Source organism: Choloepus didactylus, chromosome 24 (assembly GCF_015220235.1).
Source record: "Choloepus didactylus isolate mChoDid1 chromosome 24, mChoDid1.pri, whole genome shotgun sequence".
Taxonomy (NCBI): Eukaryota; Metazoa; Chordata; class Mammalia; order Pilosa; family Megalonychidae; genus Choloepus; species Choloepus didactylus.
Genome location: NC_051330.1, coordinates 25,035,348 through 25,051,704, shown reverse-complemented (window position 1 = coordinate 25,051,704; position 16,357 = coordinate 25,035,348). Strand labels below are relative to the sequence as shown.

At 41.5% G+C, this 16,357-nt stretch overlaps 1 protein-coding gene across 1 annotated transcript in view; it reads left to right on the top strand.

The window, feature by feature from the left end:
* The window catches only part of MTMR8 (myotubularin related protein 8), a 128,128-nt gene extending 112,552 nt beyond the window's left edge, over window positions 1–15,576 (top strand). The window contains exon 13 of the mRNA XM_037817828.1: window positions 9,341–15,576. Within this exon, the coding sequence (XP_037673756.1) occupies window positions 9,341–9,832 (492 nt within the window). The 3' untranslated portion in view covers window positions 9,833–15,576. The remainder of the gene's footprint in view (window positions 1–9,340) is intronic.
* Window positions 15,577–16,357: the final 781 nt, after the last annotated feature.

The following is a 16,357-nucleotide window of genomic DNA, read 5'->3' as shown; positions in this document are numbered from 1 at the left end:
TTCTGCCCCTTTTCCCTTCTTTTCTCCTTCTTGGAAACCCATAACACATATACTCACATGCTTCATGTTGTCATTCAGCTCCCTACATCCCTGCTCATATTTTTCTATTCTTTGCCCTATCTGTTCTTTCGTGTTTATGAATTCAAATGTCTTGTCTTCCAGTTCACTGATCCTTTCTTCTGCCTGTTCAAGTCTACTGTTATATCCCTCCATTGTGTTTTTCATATCTTGTATTGTGCCTTTCATTCCCATAAATTCTGTCATTTGTTTTTTCAAGCTTACAAATTTTTCTTTATGTCCATCCAATGTCTTCTTTATATCTTTCGTCTCTTTTGCCATATCTTCCCTCAGTTCACTGAATTGATTTTTTTTAATTGATTTAGGAGGTTTGTTTGAACATCTTTAATTAGTTGTCTCAACTCCTGTTTCTCAGTTGAACTATTAGTTTGTTCCTTTGGTTGGTCCATATTTTCATGTTTCCTAGAATGGCTCCTTATTTTAAGCTGTCTAGGCATTTGCTTTTCTTTATTAGTTTATTCTGGAGCTCATTCTCATCCTTTTTCCTAGGGTTTTCTTATTGGTTGGTTTTGTTCTCTATCCTTTGGTGTTTAGTTCAACTTATTCTAGACCTCTAACTTAGCTTTTATTTAGTTGATCAGAATATTTCACCTCTTGTTTTTCTGTTTCTTCTCCTTCCTCTGTGTAACCTTTTTGTGAGAGGGTCTCCTCAGATATGGTTGACCCCAATCAGGTTTTCCCAGTCCCAGGAGACCCAGGTCTCAGGAGGAGGATATGGAGTTTCCTTGAGAAAGAGACCCTTCTGTGAGGCCTCTATATTCTGTGCTTTTCCTATCCTGTCCAGCAGGTGGCACTTGTCAGCCCACAGCTCCCCACCAGTGTAAAGATTTTTGGTGCCTTTAGTTCTCTGCACACTCTGTCCCTGTCAAGGGTATGGCTGACTAAAGCTGGTTTCTGTTTTCCAGCCCCTGTAGTCTGCATTCTTTTAAAGAGGGCTGCAACTTGAGCTGGGCCATCCCCCTTTCTTGGGGAAGTTGTGCCCATTAGGAAATTGTCTCCCCCACTTGGTTCATTGCTTTGTCTGTCAGACCTATCTCTGCTCTCCTTTGCCTGTGTCCAGAGGCCAGTTGCAGATATTTGAGGCTTTCTGTAAAGAGCTACTTAGAATAGTTACTTTAAAAAGAAGAAAATAAAGAAAAGAGAAAAAGAAATCCCTTTTTAAGTCCTTTTGCCAGCCCTCAGGTTTTGTCATTCTCAGTATAGGGTACTTAAAGATATGTGCTTTAGGCTATTATCTCTTTCACCTGGATAATTACTCTCCAATACCTTTTATTCCATCCTTGCCAGAGGGCTACTGAATTGTAAAAAGATAAGAAGTCAGTGAGCAAGAAAAGAAAAGGGATAAAAAGTAGAAAAAAATAGAAGTCTTTCTGGAGCCACCGAATGAGAGCTCAATTGCATGCCCACTTCTATGTGCCCCCTTCCCAGAGCCCAGCCCTTCTCCAGCACCCCCAACACCCCCAAGTCCAAAAGTTAACTAATTTGTTAATTAATTCTTCAATTGAGGCTGGGTTGAGCTCCCCCCCCTTCTTGCTCCCAGTACAGATAGTTTCTTGTTCCCTTGGGGACCAGTTCCAAGACAGTCTGCAGTCTCGGTGGGGGGGGGGGGGTACACCATCCCCCTGGCTGGGTAATCTTACAGGTTTTGCTGCAATGTCAGCTATTCCACCCATTTCAGACTGGAGTACAATGCATGACTCACCACTAAAGACCCCAAAAATGCCGTTTCATACAGTTCATGGCTATTTACCAGCTGCTCTAGAGGAGTAACTAAATTCCACACCTCACCACTCCATCATCTTTCCCCAACCCAACAGGGTACTTTTAACAGTGATGGCAATAAGCTGAGCCTTTTCTCTGGCTTTCTGCTTGTCTTTCTTTGCCTTGCCCTCCACCTCGGCCTTCTCTCAATTGTTAAAGACAGAAAAAAAAATAGTTTTTAATAGGTCATTAGTGGGAGTTGGTGGGCCCATGGAGAGTTTTTGAAGCTTTCTCAGAATGTCAGGGAGAGACTGGCTGATGAAATGAGTGCCCAGAAAATCTGACCTTCCTGGGAATCTGGGCTTACATTAGCTATACTTCCTTGGGGTTTCTAATAACCTGCCCTGGAATAGGTTTTCCTGAGTGATTTCCCTTAGCTTATTACAATTAACTGACTTGGTTGTGCATTTTTCTCATACTTTCTAGCAAACAGGTGACCATATTGTCCCTATTCCTGAGGTCTGCCTACCCTCTCTGACATGGACATAACACAAGCAACAAGTCCTTCTCAGGTTTTGTCTTGATAGACAGCCATAAACATCTGGGCATATGGAATCTCTGATCATTTTTTCTGACCTTTACAGACTGGAGTATGGTATTGTAATTGAGCATCCCACTGGAAGTCTATGCTTCCACATCTTTTAGCTTATATTGAAGGGGGAACATTCTGGAAGTGGGACCCAGGGCTTCAAGCCTAGGTCAAGGGGATTCAAACCACCATACTAACTTCCTGATCCACTTTGGTTAGGGTTAGGGTTAGGGTTAGGGTTAGGGTTAGGGTTAGGGTTAGATCATTTCCCATTTTGTCTGGAAAAGGAAATAGAGGAGCCTCATTAGGGCCAGTGTGACTGCTTGGCATCCCAACATGTGTCAGAGCTGGGATTTTCCCTCTCTGCTGGCCCAATGTCTTAGGAAAATGGGGATTAAAGTCACTGCACATCCCTGGGACACCTTTCCTGAAAGATGCCTGGATCTATGCTCCGGGGTTTCCTGGGGCTTGCCTTGAAGAATTCCAGGACAACACTCTCAAGGAGTCAGGGATTTGATCCCTGTGCAGCACCTTTCCTAAGAGATATCTGGACCTACATTTTGGGGGATTTTCCCAGGCCTTGCCCAGAAGAATTCTAGGAGCTCTCAAGTATTCAGGGACTTGAACCTCTTTGAAAGATGTTTAGTACAGTCATCTTGGGAATAATTTTGTCCTCTAGTTTCCTGTTTCCTGAGGGCTAAAAAGCAGGCATGATCTAGAAGATGGGAAGCTTTATATTTGGCTGCAATGAGTTTCAATAGAGACTAAATGATTAAGGCCTGGAGGAGAGACCCTACCATTGGAAAGTACTCACTTCCCATGGGCATAAGCCAGAGGTGAATCCCTAGAATATCAAAGACAACATCTTATTTGGTACAAGAATCCTTAACCCAGAATCCTGTTATGAAAGATGGAATGTGTCAGAAGGCATCTTAAGCTAGAGATAATAGAAAGAAAGAGACTCTAATGGAGACAGGGGAGAGGTCCTCTGTCAAAGACATGAGAAGAGGAACAGATCCAGAAGGAGGAAGGGTCTGGGCCTCCAGGAGGGGAGGAAATTAGAGAGTGTGGGGAAGTCTTGGAGAACCAAGGAAAGAGAGAGGAAAATGGGAGGACAATTTTACTTCCAATGGACTCTTGTATGATACAGAGAGAAGCCCCCAATCAGATCTCAAGGGCAGCATCACGTGCCACTCTGAGTCTCCGTGGATCTGTATGGTTTGGAGATGGGCTCCTGCCACTTCTGAGGAGGGAGCTAGAGAACTCAGAGCAGACCAAAATTATGTCCTTGGAGATCAGAAGAGTCTCCAGTTTCCTAGAGATACAGAAGCTGAGCAAGAAGCTAGAGGGAACAGTGAAAGTTGATCAAGAGTTGGTTCTCAGAGAGGAGGAAAGGAGAGAGTGTGGGGATGTCTTGGAGACTCAAGGTGGAGGGTGAGAGAGAAGAATAAGGAGAAGGAGGAGGAGGAGGAAATAAAAGAAAAGAGAAGATAGAGAGAGAGGGAGGGAGGGAGAGAGAGGGAGAAAGGGAGAGTGAGGGAGAAAGATGGGGAGAATTGATGTAACTCCCATTGGACTCCTGCACAACACAGGCAGAAGCCCCCAGTCAGGTCTCAAGGGTAGCATCACCTGCCACTTTGAGTCTCCTTGGATTTGCAGGAAATGGAGACAGTCTTCTGCCACCTCTGAGGAGGGAGCCAGAGAACTCAAAGTAGACCAAGATTATGTCCTGGAGTAGCCAGATCAGAGTCCCTCAGTTCCTAGAAGGAACAGTGAAAATGATTCTGCCCTTTCAGGAGGACACAGAATTGCATGAGGAAGCCAAGCAAGAAGGAAAGTGAAAGCCTGTAGCTAAGACTCCCAGTCAATAGTCCAGTCCAGTTCTTACCAGTTCAGATGGTCAGAGAGAAGTGTTTCCTGTCTGCCTTGCCAAAAGATGTTGCCAGATTTGAGTTTCTAGGTTTCTGGCCATGCTGTGAGAAGGAATTCAAGGGCACAGCACAAATAGAGCAAGCAAGTAGAAAATTTATTAAGTATACGTGTGAGAAGGCATGTGTGCACTCTCACAAGGAAAGAGGTGAAAGGTGAGAGGCCCCAACACTGTGGAGCAATCTGCTTTTATTGCTTAGCTTTATTTACTCCCTGTTCTGGTTAGCTAATGCTGCCATTTTGCAAAACACCAGAAATGGACTGGCTTTTATAAAGAGGGTTTATCTGGTTACAAAGTTAGAGTCTTAAGGCCATAACAGTGTCCAAGCTAAGTCATCAACAATAGGGTACCTTCACCGAAGGACGGCCAATGGCGTCTGGAAAACATCTGTTACCTGGAAAGACATGTGTCTGGTGTTTACTTGCTCCCAGGTTGTGTTTCAAAATGGTGTTCTCCAAATGTCAGTGTCAGCTTCCAATGGCCATCTTCAAAATGTGTCTCTCAGCTGCAGCTAGCTATGAGCTCCTTCTGTCTCAGCTTTAATAGGATTCCAGTGAGCCAATCAAGGCCTATGCTGAATGGGTGGGGCCACACCTCCATGGAAATTATCTAATCAGAGTTTTTACCTACAGTTGGGTGGGTCACATCTCCATGGAAACATACAACCCAAAGGTCACACCCTAATCAAAAAGATTAATCAATCTACACCCACAAGATTGCATCAAAGAATATGGCTTTTTCTAGGGAACATAATATATACAAACTGGCACATTCCACCCCCTGGACCCCAGAAAAACATATTCTTTCCAAATACAAAATACATTCATCCCATCACAATATCACAAAAACTTTAAATCATTTCAGTAACAATAGGTAAGTAGAAGATCTCATAAAAATCAGTCACAGGTGTGGTCTGTCCAAAAGCAAAATTACCCTCTGTCTCTGGACCTGTGAAACTTAGAACAAGTTATCTGCTTCCAATATACAAAGGAGGGATAGTCATAGGATAAACATTCCCATTGCCATGAGGAGAAACTGAAAGGAAAGGAAAACAGTGTTTAAGGGACCAAAACAGTTCTTAAAATCCACAGGGCAAACTCCATTAAATTTCAAAGTCTGAGAGTCATTTATTGAAAGACGTTTTATCCTTGGGGCTTGAGAAAGCAGGAGTCCAACCCTTTCCAAGGGCCTTCATGGTAGCCCTTTTCTCTCCAAATTCTGGGGCGAGTGCTCCAACATATCCACACATTGGGGAGACCACCTTCTTCTCGGCCCCACCCTCTTCAAACATCAGGGTGCCACCCAGACTCTGTCTCTCCAGGGCAAAGGCTCTCCCATCCCCAAACAGTGGGGCTGTAGCCATTATCTCCCTAATATCCTGGGAATGTGCTCCACCCACTCTGAGGCCTGGGGTGGCAGCACTCTTCCTGAGCATCAAGGTGGAAGACCTGTGCTCTGCCTCCAGAGCAAACTCACCCTTAACGCATGTATATGTTGCTCTCTTCTCCCAGGCTTGACTCCAGACCTCTTGACTCCAGGCCTCAATCTCCATGGTTCTGTCTTTGAAGAAATTTTTCCTTTAATTTGTTCCTTCTCCAGTCCTGACCAGCAATTTCTCTGTCTAAATAGATCTTGCAAAAATCTTGTTGGCTTGGCATGAAGTACACAGGGATTGAAACCATCAGACAACAGGAGTTTCCACAAATCCTTTCTGGATAACTCCATCTCCAATTCTGGCTTGTACCGATATGTCAGTCGGGTTTCATGTTTGGTTAAATCCTCATGTGGGGCTGTAGCCTCTGGGGTCTCACTTTCTGGAAGCCCAGACTCTTCCAAGCGATCAGTTTCTGGTTTCTTTTTACCCAAGCATTCAGTCCTTAGCTTATCTCTCTCTGCTTGCATTTTACCATAAGCTGCAAGGAGAAGCCAGGCCACATTCTCAATATTTAGGGTTGAAATGTCTTCACCTAAGTATCTCAGCTTGTCATTTTCAAATTCTGCCTCCCATCCAATGCCAGGACTCAATTTTGCCAAATTCTTTCCAACTTTAAAACAAGAATCACCTTTCTTCCAATTGACAATGACACATTCATCATTTCTGCTCAAGTCTTCATCAGAAGTATCTTTAGAGTACACAGTCTCAGTCTCTTCTAAGTCTCAGTCTTTTCTATCAAGCTCCTCACAATTCTTCCAGAACCTTCCCCTTATTCATTTAAAAAGCCTTTCCAACATGTTTGGTATTTGCAAACTGAGCAGCACCAGCACCCCACTCCTGGTACCAAAATCTGTTCCGGTTAGCTAATGCTGCCATTTTGCAAAACACCAGAAATGGACTGTTTTTTATAAATGGGGTTTATCTGGTTACAAAGTTAAAGTCTTAAGGCCATAATAGGTCCAAGCTAAGTCATCAGCAATAGGGTACCTTTGCTGAAGGATGGCCAGTGGCATCCAGAAAACCTCTGTTAGCTGGGAAGGCACGTGGCTGGTTGCTTGCTCCCAGGTTGCATTTCACAATGGTGAATGCCTAAATATCAGTTTCAGCCTCCAATAGCTGTCTTCAAAATGTGTCTCTCAGCTGCAGCTAGCTCTGAGTTCCTTCTGTCTGAGTTTTATAGGGTTCCAGTGAACTAATTGAGGCCCACATTGAATGGGGAGGGCCACACCTCTATGGAAATGATCTAATCAGTTATCACCTACAGTTGGGTGGGTCACTTCTCCATGGAAACTTCCAATCAAAAAGTCACACCCTAATCAAAAAGATTAATCAGTCTGCCCCCACAAGATTGCAGCAAATGTAGCTTTTTCTGGGGCACTTAATATATACAAACTGGCACACTCCTTCTTACCCCTCCTTGTTCAGGGCTCTTCCTCCTACCCTCCCTTCTCTCCAGGGTGGTGCCTGGTGGTAGATGGTGAATATGTGTGGGTCACCTGCTGCCCACTGTGTTGCAGAGGTGGGTAGCTCCAGGCAAATTGTCTGTGCAGGACAGGCTCTCCTGATCTTGATTAACTGTCCTTGCTCAAGGGCCTCTTCAGGGTATCTTCTCTCCTCTCTCAAGTCCCTGCTCTAATCTACCTCACTATGTCTGCAAAACTCTGGAGCACAATCCTTTTCTTAATCCCCATGAAAAGTGGTAAACATCACACCCAGCTAGTTAAACAAGTGAATTATTCCCTTTTTGGATCAGCTTAGGAAGAGCAATAGGGAACTACACAGAAATCACACTGGCATTTGTTATCCATCCAGAGAATAAGTATAAGATCTTGGATGTACTGATAAGATCAATGAAATTGCTATATTTCTAGTTAGGAATCTTATAAAAGAAGATTCTCATTTTGTTCATATATAGATTGCAAACTCTGCTTACTGGGTGGCTGTGCTTTATGTGTTGATTTTGCTTTACAGTACCAACAAAACCAAAGTTGAGTACTTGTTCTCAATTGCAAGTTAAACAAATCAAGAGGGTTTCTTTTCAAAATGTGGAAAACCTGAACTTTCTACGGAATCTGGGGATCCCTAAGGGTTTGTCTGAAGAAGAGAGGAGGGTACATCTTAGAAAAGTATTCTTGGGAAGGGTGTGCCTAGTGCCTAGGATATGGGTGAGAATCCAGTTTAGGTCAGATAAGACAGTTTTTCTGCTCCTTGTAAGTAAACAAGTATCCTTTATTGTGAAAATGTGTTGTGATTCATCAAACCCAAAACTTTTGAGTGGAGTGTCCTCTTAGCCAATAGCCAGATACTTGGTTCCATCAAAAAAAAAAAAAAAAAAAAAGGAAGAGTAAAACATGACTTGAAATAATAGGAAATAAGCTTTGGCCCCAAGAAGGCTCCAGCCCTAGGCAGAATTGAGACATAGAGAGAGTTCTTCCTAGGGCTTCCTGTCTTTTCTTTCAGTTATTAGCAGCCTTTTCTACAAGGCCCCCAGAGCAGGTACCCTCACTTATCCCTGTCTGATATCTGATAGAGAATCATATTCATTCTAGAGAGAATCAGATCACTCTCTGTAAGGCTTCCTTTAAATATATATATATATATAAATTATTAACATTTTTAATACAGAGAAGAAAAATAATATTGGCCCATAATATCATCACCCAGATAACCCTGTTGATGTTTTTAAGAAGTCAATACAAGTGTAAAATTAGAAAATGCAGACTACAAAAAGGTAGAAAATGAGAAGTTTAGAAGACTCCTCCAACCATTGATCCATCCAGTACCTCTCCCTAAAGTGTTATCACCATTTCTTGTGATTCCTTCCAGGAAAATAAATATTATGTGCTTATACCCTAAGGCATGAGCTCTTAACTGGAGTACATGAACCCATATTGTCTACAGATGGGTTCAGCAGATCTGTGAACCCCCTGAAATTATGTGCTGTCTCATGTACATACATGTGCAAGCATGCATTTTTGTTAGGAGAAGGTCCATCATTTTCTTCAGTTTTTCAAATGAGTCAGTGACCCAAAAATAGTTAAGACTTGCTGTTGTAAAGTTTCAGTAAATTATTGTGTTATCCATGAAAGTGAAAATGTCCATTGACAGTAGCGTATGATAGTAGACAGTTCGTAGACTTTGGCAACATACAGGTTCAGATTCCAGCTCTTCCATGTCCTAAATGTATGAATTTGGGTGACTTAATCTCTCCGAACCTGTTTCCTCATCTGTAATATACAGCTAATACTTCAGTCACAGGCTTCTTAGGAGGATAAAAGAAGTACTGTATATAAAGTGCCTTGCACATGTTCTTCAATAAATGACAGTCATCCTCTTACTTGCTCTCCCTCCTTCCAGTAATAAAATTTCACTTATCTGAAAAGAGGACTTTTATAGAAACAAGGCCTTTGAGGCTCTTTAATAGTAGGGATTTTGAAGCACTATGTCAAATGATGAGGAAAAGATGTTGGGGGGCAGAGTCATTTGCTATCACTTAAGTGACAGACTTACTCCTCAAGAATAAGATAATCCCTGCAGGGCAATGTGATATTTGCCTAATTTTTCTCCTGTTTCTAATTCTTTGAAACCATTCCTTGTTCCCGGACAGAAACTGAAAGACCATGATGAGCCACCAGATGAGGTCTGTACCTGCTCTCAATTAGGGAATTTATTATCCCAGCATCTGGGAAGTCCTTTGACCAATCCTCTCGGCTTTATGGGTATCGATGGAGACCTGAATACCTTGATGGAGAATGGCACCCTGTCCAAGGAAGGAGGTCTCCAAGCTCAGATGGATCAAGTGAAAAGCCAGGGTGCAGACCTCCACCATGAGTGTTGCGGGATCATCATGAGCAACCTCAGAGCCATGGACATCTCTGGGGTTGTGGGCCTCTCTAGGGCCACTGGTATCTCTGAAGACACAGGCATCTCTGGGGACACTGGCATCTCTAGGGCTACAGGTATGACTGAGGCCACAGACATCTCTAGAGCCATGGGCATCTCTGGAGACATGGGCAGCTCCAGAGACATGGGCATTTCTGGGGCCACTGGCATCTCCAAGGCCAGCATCAAGGAGGCAGGCTGCTTCAAGCAACAGTAAGCTACTCATCTGTGTCCACGCCGGTTCACCTGCAGCAGCCACAGAGATTCTCATCCCAAGAGGGCTATGCTACTTTTCCAATTGGTTCTAATAGGTGAGGCCAGGATACTGCCTTCCTCCAGTTAAGAGTCTGGAAGGGGGATTTAGGGTGTTTACTGATTAAGCAACCAATATATGCATGACAGACAGTTCAGAATGTAGACAAGGGAAAGAACATGTTATTGTTCTAAAATGGGATTTAACTTTAAAAATGTTGCTTTTCAGGTCAGATGATATTAGGCTGGTTTTATTGTTCCATTTTCCTTTATGATCAACCTCCCCTACTTTCCATCCTCACTCCTCACTGCTGCGTCATGAGAACCCAGTGAAAATGTTATGTCACACTGAAGAAGTAAGACCTTCTTGAGGGGATCGAGAAATGGAGTGCAGCAGGTGAACATGAGTTGCAAAATATTTTAAAAGAAAATTTTGCTTTCAGGTATGCTTAGTCATCGGATGAAAGCTAACAGTATTGTCAATAGAGGTCCCAACATTTGCCAGAGAAATAAGTTAAAATATCCTTTAATTGTTAGCATGAATGCATGGGTGCTTAGTGGTTTAGAACATATAAGGAAATAGTTTTCTTAAGTTAAGCACTTGCCCACCCCAACACATACCCCAGCTAGGTCTTTTTATACAATACTCACGTAGCCAACTGCCCTTTTCATAGCCCATGGGTAAACTTGAATCCACTACAGTCTAAAATGATCAATTACAAATTAGTGGGCCCTAAATTAATAACATTAATTAATATCATCCTCAACATTAGTTGAGGATACAACTGAAAATCTCAGTGCTTCAGACATAGCTTATGTGCCCATCTGAGTTTTTCTACAGGAGGCTCCTTCTTAGGTCTTTTTATGAAGACTAGTGGTTTTGCTTGTCTAGACATTACATCAACTTTGCGGATTTTTATATACAATAGGCACTACTTTTAAAAGTTTGTCACCTTGTGCAATTTTGGGAAACAATCTGTTTTTACAGCAGGCCCAGACACTCCTGGGGGAGGGATGGGTTCCTTGTAGTTTAAACACCAGAATTTCCACTTGAGGTTGATACACTTGCTGGTTTTTCATCTTTCCTATTGAGTATTCGGTCTCGGTCTTCCCACTTTCACATGCTGGGGTAGGATAGGCCTCAGGCAGTTTGGTTCATGCTCTATATATTGCCAGGCTTTCCAGAATTCCCATTGCTAAAAGAATCCAGGTTCTCACCCACGATGTCTCTTCTGAACACTCCATGTCTGGTTTAAGTTTAAAAAACTGAGATGTCTCAGTGAAGGAGCCATCTCTGTTGTCTACCACATCCAGTTGTGAACACAGACATCTCTGAAGGACCACTTTATCAGGTACTTTTCTCTGTATAAAGAAGGTGCCTTTTAATTTAAGTTCTACTAGCAGAAGAGAGCAAGGATAGCTCAGAAGAGAGCAAGGATAGCTCTTTGATATCTTAACCTTAGCTAAACTATGGACCCAAAATGACCTTCCCCTTTTCACAGAGGAACTCTAAATCACTTCATTGTCTTTTTCATATGTAAATAGGACCCACTTTTCTACTTACCTCCACTTGGTAGATAATTTAATTCTGTTTTTAAAGAACTCTATTTTCCCCCATTCGTATATAAGAGGCATTTTTCTATTTACCTCTTTTTGATAGTTTCCCTGATCCTATAGTTTTAAAACATCACGATGATTTCCTATTGTATCTTCTCTGATCCCCCTACCTCTAAAGTTTGGTCCTCGGTTTATGTAGCCTAAATCATCAGGTATTGCCAGTTGTCATTTGACTTCTTCCTTCTGGAAGAAATTGGGATTTGTACAAATCATTTTTATCTGGAGGCTCCATCTAACCCTGGCTGTCTGAAGGAAGTTGTCAAAAAGGATGACAGTACCAATCATCTGCCACAAGTGAGCCTATTCTGGGTCTTGCTTTATACCCAGAACTTTCTCCCATATCTCAGTCTTAATTTTACAGTCTATTAACTAGCATGACATTCCAGATAAAGATGTTGAGTTTTCTTTGGGGAAAGGAAAAAGCCAAATGACAAAACTTAGATTTTGCAAATCCTATAAAAAACTAGTTTAAGAATGTCATATTTCCTTTTGAAGACCTATACAAGGACATACGTACCCAATCTTATTTCTTCTTAGATCCAAAACATAATAGTGACAAGATCTTTTCAATACAATTTCAAACTTGGAAGTAAACAGCAACACTAGTTTTTCCAAAAGTAAAAACAAATTTAGAAAAATACTCTAGTTTTATTGAGTATCTAAGGCCATCGAATCAATTTCAGCCTAAAAATCAGTTAGGTCAGTTTGTTTACTCTTTTGTTTTTTTATTCCCCAATATGTCCCATCATCATGTACAACATACATAGAACTAAGCAAAACCTTGTGAAAATCCCATTTACTTGTGACACCAAACATCTCCTGTTTTACAGTTGGATTTGAAAATCTGAGAGAGGAAAATGGTTCAATGGTATCCAAATTCGTATGCACTTTTATTGGGTAAAAGCCCAATAGCTATCTGTAGTCAAAAGCCTAACTATAGATAGAAGACTCCTGAAGGAAAGCTTCCCTGTCTATCATGACTGCTAGAGACTAGAAAAGATTATCTCTTCCTGGCTTTAATTTCATGCCCTCATAAAGAACCTACACTGTGAAAGAAATGTGACCACCCCTTCCCCACTGCCATATCCTTCCAGTTCCAGGAGCAGAAATTCCATTCTCATGTGACTGCTCCACTTAATAGGAAGGCCTTCAACCACCTGTCACTGTCTCATCCACTAACTTGACCTCTGCCTGTTTCCTATGCAAGTTTCATAAACCTGAGGTCACTGCTTATCTTTCCTAAGAGTGATGCAGTTTCTGTCCCTGTGCTTGTGTCCTTGTTCAGATTCTGCATGGACACTTTTTTCTAAAATTCATTAATTATTTAATTAGTTGATGGAATGACAGATTTCTTCTCATAATAAATAAAACAATCTCAGATAACAAACTTAAGTAAATTTGTTATCTGTTTGAAGAAACTTAGGAGTAAGGTTTGCTGTATGAAAGAGAACCTGAAACTTTATCTAGAACTAACAGAGCAAGAATGTAAATTCATGGTGCATCTATTGGATGTATGTGTCTTTGGAAAGTCAACCTAAAAATTGTGATCAATTACCACCAAGTTAGTTGTCATTGCTGTCAGCATGCATGGACACCTTTTATCTGAGACATACCTCCCATTTCATGGGGAGTGAGACCTTGCCCAGAGCACTTAAACCAGAAAGAATCCAAATCTTTTTAAGAAGTGCTTTTCAAACCAGATTGGTAAATATTGGCTTGGCCTTGATATAGCAGAAAGATAAATTTAATAACTAAATATACTCATGTCAGATCTTTGTGACAGGCTATCTTTTATTAAATATATGACACCTTTTCTTGATGCTATTAGACTTTGACATATCATTGATAAATCTTTCTATGAAAGCATTTTATAAAGTGGCATTTTTTCAAACAGTTGTGTAAGGAAATGCAAATTACCTTTAAGAAAAATACTTCTTTTAAAAGGGGTATATGATGTATGCTCCAGATCGGTTTATACCTAGAAAGATTTTTCTCACTCTCTGTCTTAATTCCTAATGTATATGATTTAATGATATGTATCTGTTTTACCAAATCTTTCCCCCACCCTCAGGCCTCTCCCTCCCAAGGACTCTATGACACAGACAGATATAATTCCAATCAAATCTGGTTTCTGTCTTCTAAGGGCCAAACATATACCTGAGTTGGATGCAGACATTTAAAAAAAAACAATCAAAAAGTAGACATGACTTAAGCCTTAAATTTTCTTCTTGTAGACTCATATGTGTATATAAATGTGAAGAAATGGATGACTGGCTTGTCAGTTGGCACCAAAGGACAAGGAAAAAGATTTAGGGCTGTAAGGGACTCTTGGTCTGTTGTATTTTTAAAAGGCAGTTCTGTTTTTGAGGCATTTGATGGCAGCATAAGAGCTTTTCCAAGGTAAATAAATAAACATATATATATATATATATATATATATATATAAAACTTTTCAGGCCCTACAGAGCATGTCTTCTCTGATTTCTTGGCTCTGGGACTGACAGTGTGTGCCTTCCTCTGGTATTGTCACCAGTCATGGCAGCTCACATCTCTTTTTGATGTCAGTGCAAGCAAAAGCATGTCACATGCTCTGTGGTTTGTGCCTTGTCTTCACAAAAGGCAAGTGCACTTTGAAAGCAGCTGTCTAATTTACGCCCATGTGTATTGCAGGGGCTAAACAAAAACATGTTCAGAAGTTGGTATGTGTGAAAACACTGACTTCTGTGTTAAATCCAGTGTCCTGTCCCTTAGTGTTTTCTAAAAGTTTTGAGGGTAACTTAAAAGCCTCTTTATCTTCCAAAGCTTTGTTATCTTTTAACCATTTTCATGACTTCGTACTCTGACCCTATAGAGGACACTACGCTAACCCTCACAAAGTGCCAGTTCTGGAGGAGGTACCTGGGGATGGGGGCAGGAAGGAAGAGAGGATAATACAGAAATACACCTGCCCAGTTAAGCAAAAGGAGTGTATACCAGTCCAGGATAATTACCACTCCAGTTATTCAAGATTTAATGTGTCACTTGAGATTAAATTGTTCACAGTAAGGTCCAAATAAGGCTGTCTTTTCCAGATAATACTGTGACCAACATATTTTCTTTTAAGGGTATTTTTTACACTGGTAGAAACTCTTTCCTTAAGAATGCTATGAGTGGTGTACTTTCTTTGTCAATACTTTTCTCCACTGGGATATGTGGTCCTGGGTTTTCTTTTCCTTTATAAGGTCAAATATGGTGTGTGGTATTCCCTCCCCTTAAAATATCCCTACAGCAGATGTATCTTCACCTCTTTGTAGCTGAAGTAACACTAGAACTTTCACCAGTCAGATGAGAATATGTACACCAAAGTCACTAGTGGGTAATCACTGTTCAGAAGCCCATGTCTTTAATCCCACCTCACATCCAATTGGCCACACCAGTTCACCTAAATTATCACCATGTCCGTCTGCCCTCATCTCACTCACATTTGCAGACAGGGTTGTTTCTGTATTTTGTGGATGCCAATGGGAATGCAGGGCACATGTCTTAGCTCTGAAACAGAATATGTTCTGTATTCTATGTAACAGTGCCTCAGGCTTAGGAACAACTAACAAATCCAGTCTTTGTGGAATGTAACCCATAGTAAGGCTATTTGTATATATGTATGTGTGTGTACTATAATTTTAGTAGCATCTGGACTCATAGGTTATCTGGGAATTCAGATGAAGAGAATTTATCTAAAATTTTAAAAAAAGACTTGTAGTGCTAGGCCTCTAACTCTGATATTGTCCAACTAAGTGCCATGGGGGACTTTGGGACACATTAAGCCAGATGTACAAACCTAAGTGATGGGGAAGTAATTGGCCTTTTCCCTAGAATGTATATCAGGCTGGTATAGAAGTAGAACTCAAATATAAGACCAGTGTTTTCTGTAGTGTTTTAATGTTAGGCACCTACCTTCATGGACATCTTGCAGCTGATATATGTAATTCAGGATTCAAGCTGTGTACATTCTTTGAGAACCTGACTTTTCATTAGCCCCAAGTTTCCAGAACAGGACTGTCACAGCAGCTCAATCTTAACTTGCCAAGAATTGGCAGGTGTGAATGACTGACTTTAAACAAGCCTGTCACACCACTGGGATATGGATGTATGACGCTGTCAGGATATTCAGTGCCAATTGTTTAGTCCTGTGCTTCAGCTCACTGGCCCCCTCCTGCAGTTGTGTTCCAGTTTGAGGATGTTTGGTTGATACAATTTATCTTGCTTTTCTAAAATTAAAAGCCTTCATTATTGTGTGCAGTGTGTAGTGTGTTGTTTTTATTGGTGACCAAGTCTCTTAAGACTCGGATGGGTGACAAGGTTTTGCATTGGTGATATAAGCTAAATCCTGGATAGCAGCCTTGAAAAGATTAGCTACAAGTAAAAGAAAGGGTGACAAACCATCAGAAAAGATGCCTTGACCTAGCCTTCACAAATGAAGCACTTTACAGAGAGGCTGCCTTGTTCTGGGCAGCATTATTGGAGTACAGGGCTTGGCTGTCAGTGACCAGCTGTGAAAACAAGACTCACACCAACTTGAGCACAAAAGCCTGCTGTCTGGCTGAATGCCAGTTTGCTCACTCACACTAGCAGACAGACTTGTTTAGGGTCCAGACTCTTCACCCCCATCTCCAGGTTCCCCTCTCCTGTCCCCCGGCAAGAATCCTTAGACCTAGAGCCTCATGGTCTGAAAGGTAATTTCCTATAGGCTGCTGAAGAGGCCAGTAACCTGTCTGTGCACCACAGCATAGCCTCCATCTCTGGGGACTACATGCCCAGGGCCTCCAGTGGATAGAACACAGAAAGAGCTGGTTTCTTGTCCTGGCTCTGCCATTTATTAGCTATATGACCTTGG